General features: G+C 35.7%; 1 protein-coding gene across 1 annotated transcript in view; it reads right to left on the bottom strand.

Annotated features, from left to right (window-relative positions):
- Nucleotides 1-8,219: 8,219 nt before the first annotated feature.
- CFAP47 (cilia and flagella associated protein 47) overlaps nt 8,220-27,852 on the bottom strand; it is a 296,044-nt gene continuing 276,411 nt past the window's right edge. Inside the window, exons 61-64 of the mRNA XM_030456465.1 lie at nt 27,450-27,621; nt 25,896-26,057; nt 17,615-17,783; nt 8,220-8,441 (exon numbers count right to left, since the gene is read on the bottom strand). Coding sequence (XP_030312325.1) covers nt 8,220-8,441; nt 17,615-17,783; nt 25,896-26,057; nt 27,450-27,621 — 725 coding nt within the window. The remainder of the gene's footprint in view (nt 8,442-17,614; nt 17,784-25,895; nt 26,058-27,449; nt 27,622-27,852) is intronic.

Raw genomic sequence — 27,852 nt, 5'->3', positions numbered from 1 at the left:
CTTTGAACTCTGATTGGTATTTATTTTTATTGCTGGACAACTACTTTGGTGGATTTTGCCTTCATGCACCTCTGGGATCTGTGCTGTTTCATCCTCCAGTTTTACCATAACTGCTCTTACTTTTTACACTGTGACAGAGATACTGTCATAGTATTGACAGTCCTAGCAGATGTCTGTGACTGGCCCAAGTGTTCCTGAACACTTAATGATTTTTTCCTCTTGTTTCTAGATAAATAATCCTCCATAACCTTGTCAGTTTTCTATGCCAGCTGTCTAGTCCTACTTTCTTTAGGTGGAAACATTTTTACACAAGTTATCTCTTCCCAAATAATTCCAGTGATCCCTTTAGATTCCTATTTTCCCTCTTCATGCTGCTTTTAATTCATTAATTTAGACTCTGATAACATACCTAGCTGATTCTGTCATTAATCTTCCCTGTTAATAACAGATTTATTATGAAGTTATCTTTTTATATTTTGGGAAGTGATAGGAACAGCTGCCAACCATCATTCTAGATGCACAAGGTGACAAGTAGAAATCTCCTCCCTCAAGCGACACTACAATTCTCTATAACCTATCATAAGTAACCTAGGTAAGCTAAATGAAGATTCCCTTTTTGTAATTTATTCCTGTTAATACAAACCTGGGGAAGGAGCATGGAGAGAATACGAAGCATGCTCTGAAGCTTAAGCATTATAGGGGAACACAGGCTGATTATATTTAAAGCAATGGGACCCTCAGTGGCACTATCACCCAGCTGTTCCCTCTTACTTACAGCAGCACAGCTCTGCCTTAAACACTGCTACTGATCTTGGCAGCTGTAGCACCACAAAACAGGAGGAGAATGAGGGGAGAGAAGCTACAGGCAGCTTGATTGCAACCTTCTGTCCCCCATGGCCCCAGGTAGAATCCCAGGTCCTTGGTAAAATGCCTGGTATCCCTGGTGCACTGGACCTCAAGGAGTTTGACTTCTGTGATGTGCAAATGACCAAATAGCTCTTGCAGATGTTGCACCCACAACTTCTGGTGAGGCCACACCTCGAGTACTGTGTCCAGTTCTGGGCCCCTCAGTTCAGGAAGGATATCGAGGTCCTGGAGCAGGTCCAAAGGAGGGCAACCAGGCTGGTGAAGGGACTCGAGCACGGACCCTATGAGGAGAGGCTGAGGGAGCTGGGGCTGTTCAGCCCGAAGAAGAGGCAGCTCAGGGGAGACCTCATCGCTCTCTACAACTACCTGAAAGGAGGCTGTAGCCAGGTGGGGGTTGGCCTCTTTTGCCAGATGACTTTCAACAAGACAAGAGGGTGTAGAGAAACAAGATAAACCAGGTGCCTCGAGTTGCCAAAGAGTGGGTGTGAGTCCACCTGTGCCTGGTTAGGGCAGGCCCCCTATTACCAGGGGGCCAATAAAGGTGGGACACACACCCACAGAGGGAGCTCACTCTGGTGCAAGGCATGGAGATGCCAGCAGCTTGTCGAGCCTCTGGAGCAAGAAAGGCTCTTCCTGCTACACTTCTACCCTGGAAGCGCTGTGTGGTGGCTGGAGTCCTGGAAGAGACCAGCAGCTCGTTGAGCTTCAGGAGCAAGAATGGCTCCTCCCGTTACAAGAGGGCAGGGTCTTAAGTTGTGCCAGGGGAAGTTTAGGTTAGATATTAGAAAGAATTTCTTTACGGAGAGGGTGATCAAGCATTGGAATGGGCTGCCCAGGGAAGTAGTGGATTCTCCATCCCCGGAGATATTTAAAAAGAGACTGGATGTGGCACTCAGTGCCATGGTCTAGCAACCGCAACGGTGGTAAAAGGGTTGGACTTGATGATCTCTGAGGTCCCTTCCAACCCAGCCAATTCTATGATTCTAATTTTACTTTTAGTGAACTAATCTAGTGTTCCTGCAGCCTATTTGTGTCTCAGCATTTGAACACCTTGTCATCTAGCAATTAGTTCCTGATAAGGCAATGATCAAAGCCACTGCTTTTACCTATGATTCTGTAGAGGGAAAGAGGTTTCCTTGGAAATCATTTCCACGCAACCTGATGGTTTTATCCTGAAGATTTAGTTCTACAGCTGTGAACATCTCTTTCATGCAATTTAGATTCTGGTTCGCTAAGAATTGTTTCGTAATGATGAGTAACTAGTAGCTGAGCACAGTATGGCTGAGATCTGAACAATGTAGTCTTTTTTTGTGGTTGATATTGATTTTTTTTTTTTTTTTTTGGTTGGTTTGTTGTTTGGTTGGTTTTTTTTTCTGTTTTATTTTGATTTTTTATTTTGTTTTTTGCCATTTTCTTGTTGTTGTTTCTTAAAGATAGCAAACATTTAGGCAGAAATAATACAATAATCAACGGAATTCAAGTACCAATTTATGCCAAGCAAGTAGCTGCATGGGTCAGAAAAGCATTTAAAAAACAAAGTTTTTACATTTGATTGCAAGAGTTGCAATTGCAGGATTGCTGAGTTGGTGCTGGCCACATTTGCCAGGTATTCAACCCGCTACCCACATACACACTCTGAATTTTGCAGCACACAAGTGATGACTGCCTGCACATTCAGCCTGACTTTCCAAGTGCTCACTTTTGCAAATACATATTTACTTTCCTTTTCAAGGAATAAAATTAATTATTATTCCATTTATATATATTAACTCCATTATATACCACACATTACAGAGAAGTATTAATCAATCAATTTCATATGCTGGCAATACACATTGGTGACCTAGTATCTTCATGTTTGTTTTCTCCATTAATATAAGCAGTCAAAAGTGTTTCAGATTGTTGGCAAGTGTGCCCAATATATTAAATGCTGGAACCTACGTATCAGTTATGTTATATAAACCTAAACACTACTAGAAAAAGGCATCATATACTCATAAAAAATATGAATGTTTCATGCCTTCCACCAAAATCTGTTTATTAACAGATCATCAGATTTTTTTTTTTGTTTATGGATTAATTTCTTCAAAATGAAAACCTGTCTTCTCAGATACTGCTCTTAGAGAAGCTTGCAGAGGAAAGACACTGTTGGTTAGGACTTCTTTTGGGAATTAATATTGTAGGCTTCCATTGATTTTTAATATACATTTTGCACTGCAGTGTTATATGAAGAGACCAGAACTGAGGAGATGTGGAATCAGGGCACAGCTACCCTTAGCACCAAACATTCACGATGTTGGGCCCATAGGCTACAGCAAAAACACTCTGCAAACCTGGAAAAATGTTAAATGTTATTACTAACTGAAGAACTGAAACTGGGTTTTTTTTAATAGATTGGAACCTTGAGTGTTACAGGATGAACACTATTCATTTAACAGGTGGTAGGATTTTAATTTGTTGCCTTTCATTTTTCTTTATAACCGATTTTTAAAAATTTTTTTTTTGTCACTTAGGCTTGCCCCAGACTGATCTGGAGGCATCTGCTATGTGTTCACTTGGTTGAGGGTTGTGCAGTGAGTTACCAGTTTTTCCACTGTCAGATTTATTTATTTATTTTTACTATGGCTTTATTTTATTTTTACGGCTACTTTGCAGAAAAGAGGTAAATCCTGGAATAAAGAGGAAAAAAAAACCCCTCAAAGATTCTCCTTTCCTCATATTTTTCCCCTTGTTTCCCTAGCCAGTATCTAAGCTTTTTGGACAGAGGTCTGTGAGGTGACCTTGACATCCATGTCCTGCAATAACTTCACCACATTGTCATCATGCCATGGTCTCAAAATGTAAAATATCCAACTGTGGGAAATTTGACACTACCAGTATTACAATAATTGCAGTAAAGTAAACTGCAGAAGAATATGTTCCATGTTAGTGGAAGCAGAAAAGCTAGTAGATTAATTGGCTTCCTTTTAAGATGAATCTTCTATGGATCAGCGGGTTTATTCAGAGTTACTTAAGAAGCAGTTAACATTCCATTAGCAACAAACTGTAATCTGTGTCAGCAGTAAAGCACTGTTCAGTCATTTATTTTAGAATGAAGAGTCACTGCAGGGAGAAATAAAATTATTAAACATATCACAAGCAAATAAATAGTGAGGCAAAGCCAGGGATTTTCTTTCTAATTCTAAGTATTAAGGCTTCCTCCCAGGAATATCTATTACTACAGAAACATTTTTTTTTCTGGTGCTAGATATATGCAGGACGAGTCAAAATTTCTCTTTCTTCAGATAGTTTGGGTTTGTGATTAAAGAGAAGAAAGTACATGCTCAGATTTGGCTGCTGCCAGTCTATTTTATTCAAATAGGGACATTGTTGATTCAGCATTATCTTCTCAGCTAACCTGGCTTCAGTCTGAAAGAGCTACCTTAAAATAAAACCTCTCCTTGCACCTAGCAGGAGAAATGTATATGGCACCATGCCCCAGTGGGCTCTTTACCTGATCATGATTACTTTCTGTGCAGTCTTTACCTCTCAATTCACCTGACTCAGAGAAAATCCTCCCTGACACAGGAGCTAATGTTAGGCTCTAATTATTCATGAAGGGCAAATTAATACTCTAAAACTTTTTTAAAACTAGTGGGATCAGCTGTAAAAAAAAAAATCTTAGGGTGTCACTCATAACAAGGCTAGCCAGATCTGAGTAGAACAAACAATTTTGGTATCTTCTGAGTGATCCAGCAGCAAAACCCACTCCAAGGTGAGTGGCAGGCATCTGAAAAACATTTCATGTTATCCTTCTGTCATTCTCCTGTGTGTCATTATGCTAAATAAAGCTCAGCCAAAGATCAAACGATTAGAAGTTTGATAGCTTTGGCACTGTTTTAAAGCTAGGGAGAATGTGCAGCCCTGCAACCTGCAAGAGTAAGTTGTCCCCACTACTGGATGTGTCCCATAAAAACAGGAATTTAATAGTTGCAAAAGTTGCAACAGTATTTTGGTAATAAATTTAAGTGTAAAACCCATTCCCAAAGTAACCACTATTACATTACACGTCAGTGCTGCTTCACAGGATTTTAATCCTTATTTTAATTACTCTGAATCATTATAGAGTGACATAAAGAGACAAGGAGGAAGAAATATAAATAAACAGGTGGTGACTATACTGGTTAGCCAAGTATTTCTTGTAAGTTAGTACCAAGCAGATGTACTGCTGATTCATGTGTCACATTAGACTATGATTAAGACAATCAACAAAAATGTCATCTTGACTTTGAAAAACCTCTTTTAGTTAGTGTTTCTGATATATACATCAATATTTTATATCTATAAAAATGTGTAAATGGAGTCAGTACAGGCAATTCCAGATATGTAATCAAATTAGAAATTAGAAATTAAGATCTATTGTTTTCAGTAATAACCAATGTCTCCCATTGCCCTGAGTTTCTTCTGTACCTGCAAATAGATTAATGTGAAGGGAGATACTAATTTTTTCATCCTTTTCAGAAGGATGCTGAATAATGAAAAAGTTAAGCTAATTTTTCCTTTTCCAGTTTTTATTAATAGCTGGTCTGGTGTGGCAGGAGGACATATGAAACATTGCAAGGGCTTCTTCAAAAGCCATCACCTTGAGGCTTTGTTCTTTCTCTCCCATTTCCTCATAAGATTATTATAATAAAAACTAATGTAGAATAAGTTTTAAGATAAATCACTTGGATCATTCTTCTTCTGTCACAAGTCCTAACTGCAAAACTGTGTTGAGGTCTATCTCCAATGGTAAAGCTGCTCTGTAGACTAAAATTTTAAGGTTCAGGGTGATGGTGAGCAGCTTGCCTTGTTGTTCTAAAGCTTGGATTTAATGGTGAGTCCAAAAGTTTTGGAGTGAATTCTCCAAGTCTAACTGACAAAACCAGCATTTTATAGTCTTTTGTCATGGCAGTTTTTTCCTTTCATGATTTGAAACTCCAAGATATTCAATATGGCTCTGTAATTCTCATAAAAAAAGAAGAGAGCAAGTAATGAATAAAACTGATCAATCAGAAAATCTTCTAGTGCTGCTGCTTAGAAATTATTTTTTAAGAATTATACAAAGATTTAGTCTTTGTATTATGAAGAATACAGCCACATCACTGATGGAATTGCAAAGCATCAAGCCAGGAAATAAAAGGAATTTTAATAGACAGCATATATAGTCAGTGTAATCCAAAAATGCATGTGGATAATGTGTAAAACAAAGTGGATATTACAACCACATATATATAATGGTCTTTATTGAAATCAACTTTGCTAGTATATTATTAATATGAGAAAAATATTTTTAGTTCTCTTTAAAATCTGTAAGAAATAAGAAAATGCACTGTTTGTAATAATAGCTACAAAATCATCTGATGACAGCATATCTTGCATTACCCATGAGTGAGCTCAAACACATTGAAAAAAGCTAATGTGGTCCAGAAAATACTATTCTTTCCTTCTAAGGTAAATAATATAATTAAATTGCACATTTGAAAATGCCCCTCTGATGTTATCTTATTGCATATTATTTGCCTATGCATTTTTTGTGATGTGTGACAGTTTGAAAATCTGGTACACAAGACAGCAAGTGCAGGCAAGCAAAGCATGGAATAAAATCTCTGGAGTGAGAATCATTTAATTGTTGAGTGATTCACCTGTATGTCACTTGCTAATCCATTTCTGGCAGAATTATGAAGCTTGAGCATCTTGCAATATATTTTAAAGGGCAAAGCAAAACTTTAAGGAAATGTAACGAGGGGAAAAAAGCTTCTACAAAGGAAAAGTATTACTGATATATATCCTGATCACAAAGACCAACAATCAGTTGTGAAACCATTGCACATTTCTGATCCATATGTTCTGACTTCTTAGAGAGAAACACTTGTCCCATTTATACAAGCAGAAAGAAATCTAGTTGTATTGTGGTCTCAGTAGTATTTAATATAGATTTTATCTTCTTAATGTCTTTTAGAAACATCCCAGATACCACTATTGATGATATCTTTCCTGGATTGTGCACTGAATTTGTCAGGCAGATTTTGCTCTCACTTTAGATTACCAGATTTCTGACCAAAATGGGCACACTGCATTTAAGAGGAGATTATTAAACAGCCATTGCTGTTTTATATGTTCCAAAAATTTTCTGCAATAGCTGCTCTGAAATGTGTGGTATAAGCAAAATCCTTAAGCGTGCTGTGGTAAAGTGGTTTTATTGGTGCTCATTTCGATTGACCTACATAGGTTGTTCTCAGGCTTCCCATTCCTGAGCAATGATGCTCATTCTGTGTTTGTGCCAAGAAAGCACCTAATCCGTGCCAAGTCGGGTTTTTGGGGGGTTTTGTTTTTTGCTAAAGTATTTTCTGCCATCAAAATAAAGGCACTATTTACATTTTATGAGTAAAATTAGGAAAAATAATCTCAATGAAGTAAGAAAAGAGTTACCCATCTAGTGACCTTACAAAGCATGTCTGCATAAATTTTTCCATATTACATCAAGAGTGAAGATAGCATGAATACCCACCTATAGTCAGCTGTGGATGGGGACAGTGGAAATGGAAGCACAATATGAATGGCATCTGTTGTTTATTTTTGGAAAAAAAGTGAAATATTGCTTCATTCCACAGTGACTTTTCATAGCCTTCTATGTTTCAATACAGTAAAGCACTCTCATAAAAATACTGACAAAAGACATATTATCTTGATTCTATTTTATGTATAATTATCTAAGATTTTGAAGTAGTATGGGATGAATAAATTAGGATTCTTATTTTAGACAGAGCAAAGATGTCATACATAATGAGATTTACCAGAACAATAGCATCTGAAAGGCACTCAGGGTCTGGACATGTGATGTGAAAATATGTTTCACCTTAGCAAAATATTAAAAACTTTGGGTAAAGACTTTATCACGAAAGAAATCAGGGTTTGATTTGCTTGCTTGCTTTGCATGGTTGTAATATGTTGCCCATCACACAGACTGTTCATTAAAACTTCCTATTAAAGTCTTACTAAGATAATATTCCTTAGAAAGCAAAGCATTAGTCTGAATTCCCAATCTTTCAAGTATATTTTTTAACTTTGTGTTTGTTTTTTTTTTTTTTAAGTGGAACTTGTCTATATCTGTATAATATACACAAACTGTTAGGTAAGCATCGAAAAACCATCACAGAAAAATAATAATATTACTAGAACTCAGGGAACTCTGATTTTTCCTTATGGAACACACAGTCAATGCATATCATATCTGCTTTAGAAATGAGTAAATAAACAAATTAAAAAAGCAAACAAAAAAACCCCACATTTCTTCTTTTTCTTGCAGAATTTATTTGACAAAAAATAAGTGCTTATAATTTTTGCTGCTTTGTCCTCAGGACTAAAGGTGCCCCCTTAAAGGGTGAGGATACCGCAGTGCTTGTAACTTTCAGATTTTCCCGTACAAAATTGCGCTGTCGAACCGTGGCTGATTTTATGTAACTGTGAGTAGAGACAACTTTTGCTGGCTTTGTAGCTGGTACTGTCTGGGGAGGCAGTCCATTGATTTCATACATCCACTGCATTGATTGTGTCTGAAAATAATGATATAGATATAAAAAAAACAAAATCAGTGATCAAATATCCTGAAAGTTTGACAGGGATTTGCCATGCTATGTTGATTTGAAAAGATACTTATCCTTTCCCATCTAAGTTACTGGAAGAGCAGAGAATGAGAATGGGACCTTAGGAACACAGAGAACTGAAAACAAATTTAACTTCATTCAGGACCAGGCATAACAAAGACAAGAGATTTACCTTCCTGGCTGATCTAAAATTGCTTTTTCAATTAGTAAGCCCCTTAGCTCCCCTCTTTGTTGTTCAGAGGTAATTATTCCATAGTACATTATAAATGCCTCAAGTTTATACTGTAGGATTTAATTGCAGCTCTGTTACTGATAATAATGGTATTATCAAACAGTGGAATTTTTGCATTAAAATTATAAATAAGACTAAGCAAAAAGAACTAAGAGAATTGCAGCTTTGTGTTGAAATCTCTAGTTTGAAGAATATTTATGTGAATTGAAAATGACACTCTTCATTTACTTTCTGTTTATAACTGGTCTCTAGGAATTCAACATATGTTTCTATGTCATGTCTTGTAATGTGTGAATTCTTGATTCTTACTGAGTACATGATTGTTATTCTTGCTACACATCCCACTTATCCATACTCAAGCAATATTATTTCTACAGAAATGAAGGCTATACTGTTGTTTATCTCCCACCATTCATTTGTGCTATGAACCAGAATTTTAGTTGCTAAAAACCCAAGTGTAACTGTTGCAGATCTTTCCATCATTTTTCTTTCAAAATGTATCACTTTAATTGTTGAAAGCAGGTCCTTATTCCAAGTCTTTAGCATTTTTTTTTGTCATTGCATCTAGGAAAACATCTATTCATGGCTTTTAGTTTTCTATACTCCCTTTTCTTTAAAAAGCCAGAACCAAATAACCAACCTAAATAAATAAAAAAAAGCACACAAAAACCCACAACAAAAAATAAAAACCTAAAAAATACCAAAACACAAACAACAGAAATATCACAAACCCCAAAGATTTCAAATGATGTTTCAGTATGTCCAGCTTTGTACTATGCAAAAGAAAGACAAAGAGTTTCATGCCCACTTTAAGCATACAGTGTCATCTACTCCACACCCAGCAATTGGAAATCCCAGGTTTTATGTTTGGGGTTCTTTTTGCTTTCAAGGCAAAACTTGTTGGGAAGACCGAGATATGTATAAAAATATATGGCATGATACAGGTGTATTAAATTATATTCCACACTTTTACACAGAACATAAACAGTGTGCATGTACATAATGCATATGTACACAGTACACAGAACACACCAGACTCTATGACTCTGTAGCCTCAAAACAGTGAAGTCATGATAAATAAGTGATATTTCCAAATTCCCAAGGTCAGCCTCTCCACATTTAGCATGCCCCTGCAATCAGACACCCGTGAGGCTTGTGGCTGTAGCACAGGTTTGTCCCTGGCAAGCTTTTGCACCATGCTGTGTTGAACTACAGAAACATGGCATGCAGGATCACCTTTCTCTCTTGTGCCAAGTCATAGAGGTTTGGCATTACAACAACAACTTGTGATTTATGTAACTCATCTCCTGTTTAAAACTAACTTAATCCTTAAAACAATCATTTTGAGACAGAACCATCGCACCTAAAATCCATGTCATTTTCCACCCAAGGAAACAAAAGATCAGAAAGTCTGTGCCTACTCTCAAATCAATCTGGAAATCAGTGCAACCGTCAGCCTCAAAGTTCAAGTTTTGGTTTTTTTTTCCCTCAAGCCCTTAGTTAAGAATCCAGCTTCCTACATGACTGGTTTTGTGGCCCATTTGTTCATTCCAGTTTGAGACCTCTGCTTCACCTTTGCTGCTGGGTATGTCAGTACACCAAGCAGATTTGGCCCATAGAGAGAAGCAACAGTGTCCATAAAAATTGTGACAAATTCATACGTATGTCCAGAGCACAGTGTGTACATTTGCCTTGTTATTTATTGCATTTTCTCAATTAATGATGCTCAGGCTAAAGCACTGCAAATGCCATACAGAAGAGCAGTAGGCTTTCTCCATCTCAAGCATTCCCTACAGTCATCCCATACTTGTAAGAGCATAGAAAAGAGAATAAAAAGGATGACAAAGTGGCTCTTTGGCTTTATTAAATTTTGTTAAATATCAATTTTATATTTGCCACTGAGAGTTTGGATCAATAATCTTTAGCTTTGCTATCTTTCATAGGCTCCTTCCAATTTTTTCCTTATTGTTACACTGTCATTGCTAAAGTATATTTAAGGGATATCATTGCAAGCAGTTTTGCATTCATGTTGCACCTACTCATCAGGAAGAATTTTCAGACCATTTAGTTGCAACCCTTTAGCACAGGTTTTGTTCTCAGGCACTCATACAGCATTTACACTATTTCACATACAGGCTTCATAGAAGTCATCAGCACATGAAACTCTAATTGTGGTGCTTCTTGTTAGAAATCAGGTTTTAACCCATATTTTTGTAAATGAATACATACATTTCTACGCTAATATGGAAAGAGAAGTTGACTTTTTTTCTGCATATTTTTTAAATAAGGTTTTTCTAAAAACTTGGTGTCTGAATGAATTGCCTTATTCAAATAAAATAAGTAAGTATAAAATCTTAATAAATATTTCACCATGCATGCATAATTTTTAAAAATTTCACTATTCTGCTTAAATAAAAATCTAATTCAAATTGAATATTATTCCTGTGTAAAACAGAAAAATTGACACATCTTTAATCTCAACCTTAATTAATGCTGTGAAATGATCTAGTAATTGTACTGTCTGAAAAGACAAGATAAAGCAAAAACAGGTTTGACATGGACCAATACCAGTATCTTATGTCCAAAAATAAAGCTGTCATTCAAGAAAAGTAAATTGCTCTCCAAAGTTACCTAATTGTTTTATTAACTTCAATACAAGATTCAATGCTTTATCTTTTTGTAGCATATCAGATGAACTATTCACTATAAAGAAAATTTAACATAGGGATCATATCCTCTCTGTGCAAGTCTTTTTGACCACTTCCAAGTCAGAGAAAAGATCTGATAGGTGTTTCAGCCAATGATTTAAACTGAGTATCAAGTTATTAAAGAAAATACTGTCGATTCATGAAATCCACATATATTGTCACTTTACTGTTCCTGGAGGTGTTCAAGGTCATGCTTGTCTGAAAAAACCCTCTTGCTGTAGTTCAGCATTTTCTGCTAAAGGTGAAAGAAGTGCTACACAAATTGAAAGGCTTCTGCAACTGCAACATAACTTGGGTTATTGCTTGCTTTAGCATGAGAACCCCCTAATACTCAGTAGTTTTCAAGTCAACTGAAAAATCCGTAATTTTCAGAAAACCTTAGACACCTCCCAATGTCTGGTTTGCTGTATTTTATTTCCACAGGCAATACACTAGGTTTTCAAATGCTGCTGAAGACACAAACATTTTCAGTATGAAAATTCCAGCCAGGGCCACTCTACCAAGTTCAGAATCTGTGCAAGTGCCTCAAAGCAGCTGCTTCAGGTTACTCAGTCAGACACGTTTCAGCCTACCAAGTTTCATACTTTCCTAGAGTGATGGCGATGAGAGAGGGAGACTTTGAAAGGTCATCTTATATGACCACATAATTATAACAGAATATTTGACTTACAAGATGTATTTACTTGTCAAAGTAGGGGATGAAATTTCCCCAAATCAGAGGAACGCTTCCTATGAGCAGTGCACTTTAATATATCAAATTTGGAATAATTCTAATAGTAGCATTGGTAGTAATAAAGTCTAAAGTGAAGGAATGTAATCTACTACAATCTAACAAATTTACTAGAATGGAAATACAAAAGACAATCTCTATTAAAAGATAAACTAATATAAATACAGGTACTCAAGAATTCCAGGCCCCCTGCGATGTATCTACAGGCCTCTTGTACTCAGTTTAAAAAGAAGGACCAGACCAAAGTCTGAATTACCTTGACATTTTGAGGGAAGATTTTTTCTTTTTAAATTAATCACTTCCTCTTATCAAACCCTCAGAATTCCTGGTTACTACGATCTGAGTGAAGTGTGAAGAGATTAACAATTTGGGTTACCTCATGGGAGTTATGGCCATCTTTAGAGCTAAATCTTTCTGAAGAATACTTTGAGGAATTAAAAAATATATGCATGTACATAATGTATTTAGCACATTATTTATTTACTAAATAGGTTATTCAATATATAATTTTTAATATTTAATTTTAATTAAATAAATTTTTAAATAAATTATTTTAAAATTTATTTAGATTTTAATAAATAAGTTATCCAACTAAGTTATTTAGCCATCTTGATGGCTCTGTAATATTCATGAGGTAATTTATTCAGGAAATACTGATAACAGTTGCCAAAAAATTTATATAAAATTATATTATTTGGTATTTAATGGATTTTTACAGATGGTTTCTGATTCACAGGATTAATTTGCAGAATGCAGATCATCCCTGCATATGCACAGGCTGGCAGTTCTATTGAGTTACATGCTAATTAGGTGCCAGAGAAATCTGTGTTAGGAGGGCCTTAAATGTTGTGAGCAAGTATCAAGCATTTTAAGGTAAATGGTATTTCAATTACCTTCCAAACATTATTAACTTAGGAAAGTCCAAATAAAACCTGTGAGACCTCCAAATAAGTTATAACAGGAAATTAAAGACAGTGCATCCAATATCCCCTTAATTTACACTTCAAGTGATGACAAGCAAAAAATGACCAATTATGATCAGTGTACACAGAATGAAATTAAAACAAATCTTTATGTGAACTGCGGAAAGGAAAAGCAAAGGCAAAAAAATATGTGGATCAAAAGAAATTTAGTTTAAAAAGTGGAAAAAAAATACACCAAACTCAACAAAACCTAGCATAAAATCAAGTGAAGCAAAGACACTCATAACCTTCCACAAGCAGAGCAATGCCCAGCCAGGCTCTGAGCAATTTCTAATGAACAAGATGGTTAACAATGATTTTCTTATCTTAGAGGAACATTTCCAGATAGAATTAAAGGTGCTCAAATTACTTCTACAGTTTAAATATATGTTTCAAAGCAGTGCTTAGAAGTAATAAAATCAATATCAACATTTTCTTCAGGACTGGCAATGGTTTGAACACACTCATAGAGCATTGGTTCCCATATTCATATTGCATTTTGGCATTGTGAGAATTATAGTCCAAATAAGCAATGCTATCTTTCCTCATTCTTCTGAATAAAAAAAAAAAATTGGGTATTGTGTGATTCTACACTCAAAATCCAGTAATGCTAATTATAGGGTGTGCTACATCCATTGCCTATACTGAACTTTCTGGATCTCCTCTTTAAATCTTAAATCTCAGTCAACATCAAACAGTAGTGAGAGACACAGGTGATACCAGATTTAATCTGAAACTCTTTCAATAATCCTATTGTTACATTTTTCCTTGCTTATTCTGTTTGAGACACAGGTGATACCTTATTTAATCCAAAACTCTCTCAATAATCCTATTAAGTTTGTTAAATTTTCCCTTGCTCATTCTGCTTAAGCGATAAAATTTAGAATAACATTAAACTGCTGTAATTAGGAAATCTACCAGGAACAATGTGGAATGTATTTTCACCAAGCTACTGAATATGTAACAATACTGTTTGCTGTTCAGGTAGGCAAGCTTGCAGAGGCAATCTCAGAGAAGCCACACCTGGGTGCTGGGGCTTGCACACTACATCGTTTATTTCCAGAACAGCATGACAAATGGTTTTGATATGCTATGTTCCATAGGCTAAGTTAGTGATTATTCAGCAATAAAGGTGCACAAGCGTGATTTCTGGAGGGCTTGATAATATTACTTGCAATCTGGTTTACCCTGACATCTATTTTATCATGTAAGACTTATTTTGTATGCCTTCTGCTTTAGAATCCTCACCCAGGAATTATACAAAGCTATTGCTTGGGTCTCGAGCTGAATTCAACACAGTGCAAGCGAATTAACTGTAAGCCAACTTGAATATGCCCTTTTCCAAGGATTTTCCACCCATGGCCTGCTGCACCTTGTACCTGGCAGTGATCCCTGAGTCAGGATGTCTTTGCAGATGGTCCCCCTGCCCTGGCTGCATCTTGCTGTCCTGAAGATCTGCACATTTTCTGTGCAGCTCTACCAGCACATCACAGACTGGCTCTGAGATGTCACTGTGGCTGAGGAATGACTTTTTTCCTCACAGTACTTTATAGCTTAGCTAAGAAGCATCCTCTCTTCACTAGTTTATCATGGGTGGCGAAATATATATATAATTTTTTTTTTTCATTTACAAATGCACTGTTTAGAAAACTTTAAAGCATTATAAATAATTATAATAATTTATAAATGTGGAAGTTTAATTACAGAATAATACCTATTTGAAAATACTCTTCATGTACCATGTTACTGTTTCTTACTTGTATCTTGAATAGATTATGATCTGCTCTTTCAAACTACAGAAATAAGCATGATTGTTTTCTTTACTGGCTTTTCGTGACATTTCATTCTTTGATCTACTTATTATTTTTTTCAGCAATTTTCTGTGTCACTTTTACAAAATTGAGATTCCTAACAGCTATTCAAATAAGTGTCTAACTTGAATTATTTTGATTTGCAGTTGACTGAGAACAGAAGTTTTCATGATAGTTAAAGAATATTTAATTGTTTCAGCAAAGTAATTAAGCTTTTCTGCTATTAATAAAATCTGCTGTAGGTATTCATGCATATTAAAGTCTTAAATAATCCACAAACTATCCCATCAAGTACCCATTTTATGTGAAGAAAAAATGAATTAGGCCACATTATTTCAATTATACATACATTCTGTTCAAAAAATGCACACAGTAATTTCTGGTAAAGAAAAATTTTAATCTCTTAATGCTAATTAGGTCCTCAGGACTGGTTCTCTGTAGGGCAACTAAACAAAAAAATTTGCATGCACAACATTTGGCTTTAATGTTTACAGCAAATGAGAAAAAGATGACTTTAGGGTCTTTCTCCAGTAATCTCAACTTCCCATTTTACTTTACAACACAACTGTAATGACCAACATAAAACAAAGAACTTACATTGTCATGTCTGGTACTTTACAGCCTAATTATCACAGTTCCTTGAAGCATAAAAAAATGACAATTCTGCTACTCAAAATTCATAGAATTTAATAATAAAAATACATTATTGTTAGGACTATGACTTTTCTCCCAGGAATACAAAAGAAATTTTAAAGCAAGAGCTTTTAATACGCCAGCAGGAAAAGAGATGAGGCACTGCAAAGTAAAAGAAGGATGTCCTCACTGTTCTAAATATAGCCCAAAGCCTCAGCCAATATATTGGCTAGAAAGGAAATGTGCAAGAGAGATTCTTTTGTGTTGGATACAACATTAATTGCATTTTACCTCCTTTGTGATCATTCTCCCAATAGGAGTGATTTAATACTGGTTTTGCCTTCTAACAGTCTGTCTCCCTCCTGTCTCTATTGAAAATTATTTTCACTAACAGGAAAGGCAGAAATCAGTAGCTGCTATTTTCAACATACCATCAGGTCTTAGGGAGTGCAGCAGCAGAATGACAGTCACAGATGCTGAGGAATGACAGGACTAGAAGAAGTGTGGAGAAGAAAGAAGGAAACCCTGTGTACATAACAGGACGATGAAATACAGCAAACAGAACACAATCCTCATCAAAACATTACTGAGGAACTTAATACTCCAGTTAGAGTAAGAATGTTAGAAATACCTCTAACGTGCTGTGATGGTGCAATATTGGTCCATATTGCTCTTAAGAGCAGTTGAGTCCTCAGTGTATGTTTGAACACACAAGAATAAACAGGAAATCTATGTGAACTGATATGTATACATGATATGTATGAGTGACTTCTTACACCCACACACAGTACTAAAGGTGGAGATTTAAACAGCCACCTGCCTGAATCACCCAAATCATTGAATGGTTTGGGTTGGAAGAGACCTTAAAAATCAGCTCTGCATGGACACCTCCCACTAGACCAGGCTGCTCAAAGCCCCATCCCTCATCCCCTTCTGTCAGTAGGGTGGAGGAGGTAGAGAAAATTGGGAGAAAAGTTCAGCCTAGGAATATGGGAGGAGTGAAAGGAGGGTCTCTTAAGATTTGGTTTTAATTCTCATTACCCTACCCTGATCTGATTGCTAATAAATGAAACTAATTTCTGCAAGTCAAGTCTGTTTTAATTATGATGGTAACAGCTGAGTGATCTCCTTGTCCTTATCTCGAGCCAGAAGCCTTTCATTACATTTTCTCTCCCCTGTCTAGCTGAGGAGGGGAGTGACAAAGAAGCTTCAGTGGGCACCTGGCATCCAGACAGGGTCACCCCATCAAAGAGATAAAACATTACAGTAATTTGCAATACATCTCTGTAACAGCTTTGCTTTGACCATCTTGTTTTTAAATCAGTATTGCTGTTTCACTTCCAGTACAGTACCCGGAAAACACTGCCAGCATGCAGTGAATAAAGTGCAAACCATGATTTGAAGAGTTTGTAGTCTTTGCTGATACTGTATGTTTTTATAGTTTCTTTCTGAAGAATGATTTAAAAACTAATTGCTGTAATAATAAGAGCATTTTTACAAATTAAGGAATAAGTGTCTTCAAATTTTTCCTGGTCTTCAAACTCACAGAAGCTACTTGACTAGAAATTAATTTTGTTTATTTTGAAGCTTGTTTTGAAAAAGCTATTCCTGGCTTTATATGCTGAAATTCAGCCTTCTACAGTTTAGTACCTAGAATCTTTGAACCCATGAGGTAGAACACAAGTAAAATCAGTAACCTAGGCCTTACATATCCAATTAAATACATACCCTCCACCAGTTCTCAGCATGAACTGTTAGCATTTTGTCTGTGGAGCTGGGGTAAACATATCAAGGTAAGTATCTGGTCCAAGAGATGATGGCAAATAACATATAAATTAAAATGCATTTTTATAGCTTTTCATGAGCTAATTTTCAATTTTTAGTTTTTTTTCTTGTCCACGGTGAAGACCAGTAAAATAATCACACACAGGGAATGTGTTTCTGTGCTTCAGTGCTGTTTTTCTCTATAGGGTTTTGTATAGGGTTTCTTTTTTTCCCCTTTCACTCCAGAAGGTATGTTTGTGCATTGCACTCAAGAAGGCTTACCCGAATTATGAGTGTTGCTGTATATTTCTTGCTGTACATCCTTGGCTTGAATCCCACGGTTATATGAGTTCCCACAGTTCCTGCTGGAAGAAGTTCTCCAGCTTGTGGCAGCACAAAGAACTCCGGATCACTGCCTGCCAGGAAGTGTGCTGTGAATTGCTCTGGGTTCCTATGGATAAGCACAGGAGGTTATTGTGCCTTTTACAGTATCTTAATACAAACTACAATCAAACTACTACAGACTTAACTACAATCAAACATTTAGGTCACCATGCAGCATGGCTCAGGAAACTCGACAGCCCATGGACTGCACATAGAATATTAAAAGTATTCTTAACAGAAGAAATAATGTGCTAATGATTTCCATAAATAATCTTTGTGTGCAGGGACCTGCATACTGATCTTCTACTCCAAACAAGCATATATGCGATTATAAATATTGTAGTAAGTACAGGATGATAAGAATTGCCACCATTGAGAATCATCAGATCTCTAAAACTACAATAGTAGTGACAGAAGTAAATTCCATGTCAGAGTGAAAATCCACTTTTTATGTAAAAAGTCTCACTTTTCCAATCTCTAGTCAAATAGAAATGACAGCCCACACATTTTATTAAGTTTTATGACTAGAACTGAATTTGCAGTCTGGTGGAATGTAACTAGATTAGGAGGAAGTTCTGAGAGCCTTGAAATGAACATATGTTAAAGAACAGTTTTCTATCACTGTTTTTCACTTTTTTCCTATACCATGAACTCAACATTTCAAGTTGTTGCAATAATAATAATTACGTTCTTCTACTGATACTATTTTATATGTCTTATCTCAAATAATTGTTGTCACAGGTACTGAAGATCCTGTCTAATTCATAGTTTCATGGAAGTGCTATTGTTCCCAAAGACAATGTCTTATTCCTGGTAAAGACATTGGCTGAGGACTACAAAACAATCCCAGGACAATCTCAACCTGAAGCCTGACTACCATAGGTCTTCAGAGGCACTTTGCCATAAATCTTCATAGCATATACCGAATATGCTTTTTGTATTTTCCTGTCAGACTATGTCCTTTTAGTCTTCATGTGTTGCTGACAACAACTCTATAGCTATGTGGACAGAAAGAGAACAAAAGAAATTGAAAATGGATATATAAAATTAAGGTCAAAAACTAATCCACAACACCCTGACACTGTACAACAGGACAAGTATTGCTTGTGCTCAGAGGGAACACATTTTTAGTTGATAAAACTTGGAGAATGGAAAACCAACAGCATCTTATAAAAAAAAAAAGCTGTTCAAATCTGTTTATTCATGGATTGTCACACTAGAAATAACATTGCTTTTCAAAAAAAGTACTCACAAAGAAATGAAATCTAATATTTGAAGACAATTTATATCTCTACAGCAACATCCCACAGTTCCCAGGGAACTGCTATTCAGTGGGTGGTTCTCTGAGGCTGTCTTCTTTAGATACATCTTACCTTTTGAATATGTTCACAGAAAAGGTTTTCTTAAATTCAAAACACCTTTGTGAAAAAAGATGACACTAGGTTTGTACAAACAAATAGTGCAAGTGCAGAAAAGGGAAAATAAAAATCTTCTGCCTCCTCAAAAGAATTAAGTGACATTTAGCAGAGCCACCAGATTTGGGAGTATTGCCAGAGCTAGCCAAGCTTTTCCCTCAGGTGACAGCACAGTGGCAAAACTACTGGATGTGTGAAACTATACTCTAGGCCTTGTGGCTTCCAACTTTTCCTGACAGCCTCTTAGTGCCTGCAGTTGGGCAGCTGAGTTTATATCCTTGGGCCATAAGGACTAATCCTGCTACAGCCTGAGCTTCCTTCTATGTGCCAGCTCATCCCTGAGTTTTCACATTGGTATTTCCCACAGAGACTGCTCAGCTGTGACTGCCTAGAACACAGATGCTACAGAGAGGGCAGGCACAGGATGGAAAAGAAGTGATGCTTCTGAGCCTGAGCAGCAGAGCAGAGCACTCATCAAAACCACCTGAGATGAGCATTCAAACCCTGGTTCTGGAAACACAGACCTAAACACGGATCTTCCAGCATCATTGCTCTATAGACTAGACACTGGAACATTTTGAGTCAACACTTTCTTTATCTCCTGTGTTCAGTCTGTTTTCTGGTAAAGAATTAGGGATGCTGACTCTTAATAAGCACTTCGTGTCTTTGTAACACATACAAGAGCACGACTTAGACTGCAAATGTAATGATGAAATACTAAGGGAGATGGGAGATGGGATGCAAGCAGAGAAGACACAAGAAAATAAGGGCTCTTTTCCCCCAGAAATTGCACCTTAGCAGGGTGTGATGCAACAGTAGCTTTTATCAGAAATCGTAAATAATTCCCAAAACAGTCAGAAAACACAGAGGAGAAAAAGCTATAGTTTTAGTCCTGACAAGGGACCAGACAATTTAAAATGAAACTGTCACAAAACTGATCTGTAATTGTGCACATAAGATATTTGACAAGTCAAAGAAAAAAAATTATTGCATCAACTTAGTTTTTCATGTTCATGAAGAAATATGGAGAAAAATTAGTTCAAAAAGCTTTAAAGAAAACCTGCACTTTGAATAATTATTGTATAATTAAAAATTATGTGGCTTAAAAGATTTTAATATTAATTCTTCGTTTTTGGTTGAGCTCTGGAGTCATTGTTTGGCTTCTCATTTCTCAGCCATGAAGAGCAATGACGAGGTAGCTCAAGGGTGGCAGATATATATACTCAGTACTCAATATACTCACTAATATTATATATACTCAATAAAGTTAAACGATGTGTAGAGTTCTGAAAACACATGTGAACGATGCACTAATGAATTAGTAAAAATAAGGGCAAAGGCCACATAAACTAGAGAAAGCAAATATGTTTTCCCACCAGTGTGTACCATACCTGCTCTCAGAATGGTCTGATACCAGATGATATGAGACTTGTCCTGTCTCTAATAATGAACCAGAGTAAATATTAGTTTGAATTGTCCAGTAATAATTGGACAATGAAATCATGGCAAAAATGAAGAGGTAAAATTAAGCTAGTATTTAATAGACCTTTAGAGTTACTCTTTTAATTTTGCTCTTAAATAGAATATTGTATTTAAATAGCAGTATGTGCTCAACAGCATTCTCATGATAGATAATTTTCAAATTAGTAAACTAAAAAGGAGTAGCACCTTAAGCACTCGATTACTGAAAAAGCTAAAATTTATATTCTCACGTAGAGATCTCACCACAAAACATATAAAAACCCCAGAAAATCTGTAAATGTAAGACTTTTTTATATTATGGCCAAAAATAGCTCTAATGTTCACTCTTCTCAAACTAGTGAAGCATTAAATTATTCCTGTAGAAATGTATCCCTTCACAAAACTCAACATTTTGCAAACTATACATAAAAAACAATGCTTATTATTTTGATAAAATGTTTTTTTAAAATAAAAGCATTTTAAAAAATCTTAATCTGCCAATCATGTAACTGCTTAGACAAATAAGTGATACAGTTCAAAAATGTTGCAATGTTCTTCCAAATATAAGTTAATCATAACTAAACTTATATCTTGTAATTTGCAGTTAACATCTGTTGAATGAGACAAGAAATTTCAGTTATTATGTAGTGAAATGCTTTAAATGTATTAACTCTATGTAGTAATATGACAAAAAATGACAATGACAAAGATAAAATTACAATGAAAAACTAGGAAAACCTTATTATATATCAAAACTGGTTAAGTTTTGAAGTAAAATGAACTTGGTTTAATTGATCACTCTAAATATTGAATTCTGGATGTCAGAAAATATATAACTCCAGTTATCAGAATGTAGCTTTGAGAAGGCTGTATCAGAATGAAAGGACTTTCAAAAAATATGAAGAAACAGTGAATGAAGAAGACTGTCACAGAATGCTTTACCAAATATGACATCACTGTTGTTGTGTACATGTTGTGGAAATGAAGCAGGAGCTAGTTTGTGTTTTTTAATGTATTCATGAAATGCTGGTATTTTTGTCTCATTACATTTTTGTCTCTCTCCCCAGGGGTACTGTATTTGCAGACTGGTAAGCTGACTTTCCCTGCTAAAGGCAGTCCAGATGCTACAGCTGGATACAGCTTCTGGCTAAATGTGTGACGTGTCAGGTATCGTATTAGGAAGGACGATCACAACCTTTTGGAAGCTCTGCTGCATCTCTACCAGTATCAATATTTTTCACCTGTCTCCATTCAGAGTCCAAAAAATAGAGCTCAGTCAAAAATTGTTCTGTGCAGCAACCACTGTGTGGGCAATGCTAAGATAAACTATTCTAATTACATCTTTTGACTAACGTTAGAGTTTTGCAGAATTGGTAACAAAGAGAACAGGAATTCAGGCCTGTAACATGAACAGTGGTGTGTGAGAGAAAGTGAGGAGAGGTTGCATGTGCTCTGAATGTAATGAACAGATTTCCTTGCAGCATACCTAATTCTTGGTTATGGTAATTCTAATGAAATACAGCAATAATTATAGTAAAATAGAAATATTCCTCAAAAGTTGTAACTGTAAACATTTGTTTTGTTTTTCCCTTCACAATTAGGGAGGATACAGGAAAAAAATGGGTTGCTAGCTATTCTTCAGTCAGCATTAACACTAATTTTGTGTGATCGAAGAACGTTTTTATTTGAACATTAATTATATTTACTAGGAAATGTGTGTAGAAAAAATAAGGAAAATATCCACAGTAGTGTTCAAAGTACAAAATGGAGGTTAAGATATCTAAGCCTGCACATGCGGTTATTTAAAAGCCGAACTTCATCTTCTTTATCTCCCCAGTCCACCTGTCTTTGTTGTCTCTTTATTCTAGCTCTGTTTTCATAGTTGGGTGGAGCCTTTGATTTTGCAGATATCACTCTGTGGAGATCTTATTGGTACCCTATGCTGTTTGTGCTTGTGGTAGCAGATGCTGACTCAGCACGTTTTCCTGAAGTTTGAGTTCATCTGACAAATTTCCTCAAGGTGACAAATATACTGGTTTTGATAAACACAGGACTGGAATAAGAGGTTGGGATGGAAAGATGGATAAAATATTACCATCTATGGGAAGCAATACATGATGAAAACAATGACTAACAGGTACATGAAAAGCTAGAAAAGCTATGTTGGAAAAAGGAGGCTCTGTGCATAAGAAGTGAGCAGATAGAACAGGAGACAATTACCCACCATCTTAACTAAGCATTCAAAAGCAATGTACTTAATAAAAAACACTCAAGTAAATATTGTGTTCATATATATCTATCCATGGGAATATATAGTAGTTAGTAGTCTCAAAAAAAAACCAGTTCTGTGTTAATACAATTATTCTAATCACAAAAATGATCAAAAATACTTTAAATTATTTTCAGTAACACAGATATAGAAAGGACTAGTTTTCTTAAGCAAAGCACCCCTTCTGAAATTTTTAGTCTCTGTTTCAGTTACTGAAATCAGTATAAAATAACATACCAACAATTTGAGCTGGATATCAAACAACTTTCTGTTTCTACTTCTAGGGATAAGATTACTGTCTATTGCTTTTGGTTAATAGGGTTGTAATTATGTAAACCAGTGGCATTCAGTAATCCATTTGGAATTAAAACAAACACTAATGTTAACATTAGAGGCTTAGACCAAAGCCAATTACCTCAGTGGAAATGTTGCCAATGATTTTAGCTGGTCTTGAATTAAACCTACCTTTATGAGAAAACCCAAAGAAGGTCATCAATGAAAGCTAAAATAATCAAATCTCCCTTATTTATCAAGTGAAATCTGCTTGCTGTACTCTAACAAATCTTAATGCCATTAAAAGGAACTATTCAAAAATATATCCCCTTTGAATATGCAAAGCTTAAAGTAAAATATTGGACTACTCGTATCATTTGAGTTTTCTTCATACAACGTAACTTCTCATCTGCATTCTCAGTGTCTTTCATTATTTAGTGAAACAGGTATTGGGCTGCTGATCATTGGGGGCCTATGTGTGTGTCAATTTTACATCTATTCAAAGAGAGTGTGCTTTACGTTTTTGCATGGATTCTCAGAGCTTTCATTATTGAAGATCATTGTGAGCAGTGTAGCAACTGCCTCCCATTTGTAACTCTTCCTTGTTCCTGAAGGAAGCGCATGGGATGTAGATAACGCTAAATTAGAAAGTCATCAGAAAAATAAGCATTTCATACACGTTCAGGATTCTGCTTCAGAGGGGTGGAATTAAAGGAAGAAGCCCATATTTAAGTTGCAATAGATGTAAAGCTAAAACCATTGACCTCACAATTCCGCAGTGGTCAGCAAAGATGCTCTGCGGATCACTGAATATCCTCATTCAGCTTGGTATATAAGAGAATACTAACGTATTCTTAATAAGACCCTGAGCCTTTTTGGGGGGATATGGTTTTCAAACATTTTTTATTGCATCACTGTACCCTGAATAGAGATGTACAGGTCTTCCGAGTGATGCTTTCAACCTGTTGGTTGCAGAGGGAGAAAAAGACACGTGTCGCACCCCTTTCTAGCAGATTACTCATAAATATATCACTTTTTCTCCCCCAGTGACTCTCAAAGAAGCAGTGCCATGAGGTACTATCCAGCATAAGAAAGGAAGACAGAAACTATGTACATGTAGGGTTAAAGAAAACCATTTCTCTTTAACTAACAGAACAGTTCTCTATGGGATTGTGCTGCTGACTCTTTACTTAAGAAAGAAAAACTCTCTGAAGGGCTGATCATTTATTTCAGGGAAGGTCTGTTGGATGTGACTCCATATCCCAAATGAAACTTTTAATCCATATTTTAATAATTCATGGTTTTATTTTTAATCTAAGTCATTTCAGTTATTCAAGCATTAAATTATGTCTGCAATATACGATTTCCTTGTATAATTGCTTATATACTGCAGATCCTATAGGCTAAATGTTGGTTGTCCAACTGTTCTATAACAAAACCTTTATCACTAACAGCTCCTTAGCAAATAAAAAATACGATGATGAAATATAAAACTTACAGAACAGTTGTTGGTACTATTTACAACATGAGACTTATTCAGTACATCCAGTCATTACAGTTTATATTTGAAATGTACTGGTGAGAGCTCTTGTTACTCAAAATAAAGCTGGAAAAAAATTTTAAGGCAAAAAGTGAATCTGTCCTCCATCATAGCTCCTTCTTTATATAACTGTAATGATTGAAGTTTTATAACACCTTTCTGGTGAACACTGGGTCTTTTCACTACTATATAACACCAACCAGAAGATTACAGTATTGCCAGAGCAATTGCTTCACTTTTGTCCCTAGAACAGCCCATTCTGTTGAAACTGTTAACTTGAAGACTGTGATAGGAGCCTGTTTTAGAGTCCTCTGTAATTATCATCACTGACAGCCATCTAAAAGCTGGACCAATTGTCCATCTTAGATGCACAGCATTTGGAAATAAGCTCTTGAAAATAATCACTTGGAACCAAGGACACTTCCTGCTGGGGATGCTACAAAATGATGAATCTACAATGAAAGTTAACTATCAAACAGCATACCTGGTATTCTATCTAGATATACTTTAAAAAGTCAATTTTAATGAAAAAAAAAAGGAAATTTAAAATAAGGTAATTAGATTGTTAGCATCATGATTCCTTCAGGGTCACCGTTTACTATTTTAAAATTTATCTATTATGACACAGTTCATTCCTTCACTTTTTTCTGTAGACAGATGACACTGTGGGATTGCTATAATATGATGAAATTGTGAAATTAATGAAAAGCATGTAAATATACATTTACAGAGATCTTTTTCAGGACTTTTAAAAGGAGAGTAACAAGCTGAAGAATGACACAGATTTTCTCTAGTGAAAAGGCAGAGTAGAGAAGAACTCGTAACACACATATAATAAAACACAAATACTTAAATAAAAAGGTACAATTAAAACTATTAAGGCTTTAATAGGAAACTTTTAATATCACAACACACCTTTCTAAACGTTAGACATTTTAACACACAAAACTTTTTTAGGGCAAAACTTTAAAGTCATAACATAAGCATTTGTACCTATTCCACAACTTTTCTCTTGATAGCCCAAATGTAGAATTCTTCTGTTTTCTACAGTAGAGCTTCAAAACCCATTTGTCACCTGCACAATGCAGCACTTGTAACTAATGATGTATTACTGAAATAGCTACAGCTCAGTTACATTTCTGCTGCCCAAATCTAGCATGTTTGAGTGTGAACCCTAGCCTCAAAAATATTGCACAGATACTTTATTGTAAGCATTCTTACCTTGTCTGGCTTGTAAGCCTAAAGCTGACCAGAGATTCCTTATTCAGGCCAACTGCTTCGATATTGATAACATCATCCACTTCTGGCTCTGTAGCAATGAACAGCACTGGAAACTTCCAAACACCTCCTCTAGCACACTGTACTATGAGAGTTGCTTTATACCTTAAAATTTCAGATAAAAACATTCAATACAAATAACATTCTGAGTAAATTAGCATCCAAAAGAAGCCTCGTGTGTACAACTATACTAGAGGAAAATAAAAACACAGATTACTTTAAACCTAAATACATCCTTAATTTTACTTGCTACAGTATTTATCAGTTTTACTTAGACTGGAATGTAAACTATCACTTGATATTTAAAGCAGAGTACCAGAAAAGACATCATGTGAAAGCAAAATGATGGGCACAGCCAAGAGTTTTGGTTCTTACGCTGCTTACTCTTGGTTGAGTTAAATTTGTTTAACTCAATTTGTTTTACTCATTATTTTTTATTTACTGTGGTGGTAGAGGAGACTTTGGTCTGGAATATGTTAGCAGGTCATATTAGAATCAAAAAGAAAAAGGTCTGTGTACTTTAGAAAAAATCTAGACTAACAACTTCAGACCATCTAAGAGAGATTCCACTGTAGATTCTGAAGAATCTACAGAAAGAAAGAAACTAATTAATTTCTGTCATTGAGTCCTCTACATGGAGCTTGATAGGTTTCAAGAATACAAAGACAAACCAATAAACCAACCAAAAATAATAAGAAAGTACAGAGTAGAAATAAAACGTTTTCTAATTTATACTCACTTCTGACACAGTGACACTTCATGAGGCATATAGTCTGAGGCAGGTAGATAATCTTTCCTAAAGGTTTGAGCTTTGTTTTTTTCAGTTCCTTATTCCATCCTAAAAATACCTGCTTTGCAAGCAAGCCATGCATGATATTCAGCAGTGGCTACTCCCTAGTCCTCCTGGGAATGTTGAGCCTCTGATTCTACAGCGTGTCTGCATCTTACTGAAGGTTCTTTCCTCCCCACACACATTTGACTGCTTCCCTCTCTCTCTCTCAAAAGGATCTCCCTTTTGACATGGGGTATACTAATGTAAATGAAAGCAAATTCACTGCTTTTCACCTTGTATTTATAGAAGAGGGTAAGATTTTCCTGTGGAGTGCTGTTACTGCCTGATTTCAAATTAAACCATTCAATCCAGCCAAAGAACATGCACGCACGCTTGCTTGGGTTAAGCTTTTCAAGACTGACAAACCATCTTGTCTATGCTTTCTGTGAATTTTGAGAACTACTAAGTTTCATTGGAAGTTTTTCAATACTCCAATGTTTAGAAGTAAATTGATGCAAAAAAAAAAAAAACAACATTAAAGTCACTTGTTACTTATTAAGATACAAATGCTTCAGTTACTAAGGCAGTAACTCCACAGAACCATCTAGCAGATCTCAGAGGTGAACACACATTGAATAAAACAGTGGAGGCAGGTGCTTACATAGCTGAGAGTGACCACAGAATTTTATTGCATGTTCTGTTGGTAATAAGGAATAAGATCTTACCTCATTGGTTTGTTAGGTGCAAACACTACATTAAAAGTTAGTGTTCCAGTTCCGGATTCTGTATCCCATTCTCTTTGAACCAGATGCATGCCAACCAAAGCTTCAAGCTGAGACTTAATTTCATCTGATTGATATTGTAATTCATATAGAAATTCTGCTGATGCAGAGAAACCTACATGATATATGAGAAAAATCAGTCTGCGTGCATTCTAATCTCAAAGAGTTGGGTGGTTAGTTGTTACAATTTTTCGTTTGTTACTAAAAATCTCAAATAAGTAAAACAGTAATTATCCAAAAACTGGAGTGATTTTCTCCTGACTGCATAGCAAAATATTCCCATTTCATATTACAATCTATATACTATCCAGCAAAATGGAAGCTGGAGAATGTACATGGTAGAAGT

Source organism: Calypte anna, chromosome 1, assembly GCF_003957555.1.
Source record: "Calypte anna isolate BGI_N300 chromosome 1, bCalAnn1_v1.p, whole genome shotgun sequence".
Taxonomy (NCBI): Eukaryota; Metazoa; Chordata; class Aves; order Apodiformes; family Trochilidae; genus Calypte; species Calypte anna.
The sequence above is the reverse complement of the archived record's forward strand: the minus strand, read 5'-3'. Positions and strand labels throughout refer to the sequence as shown.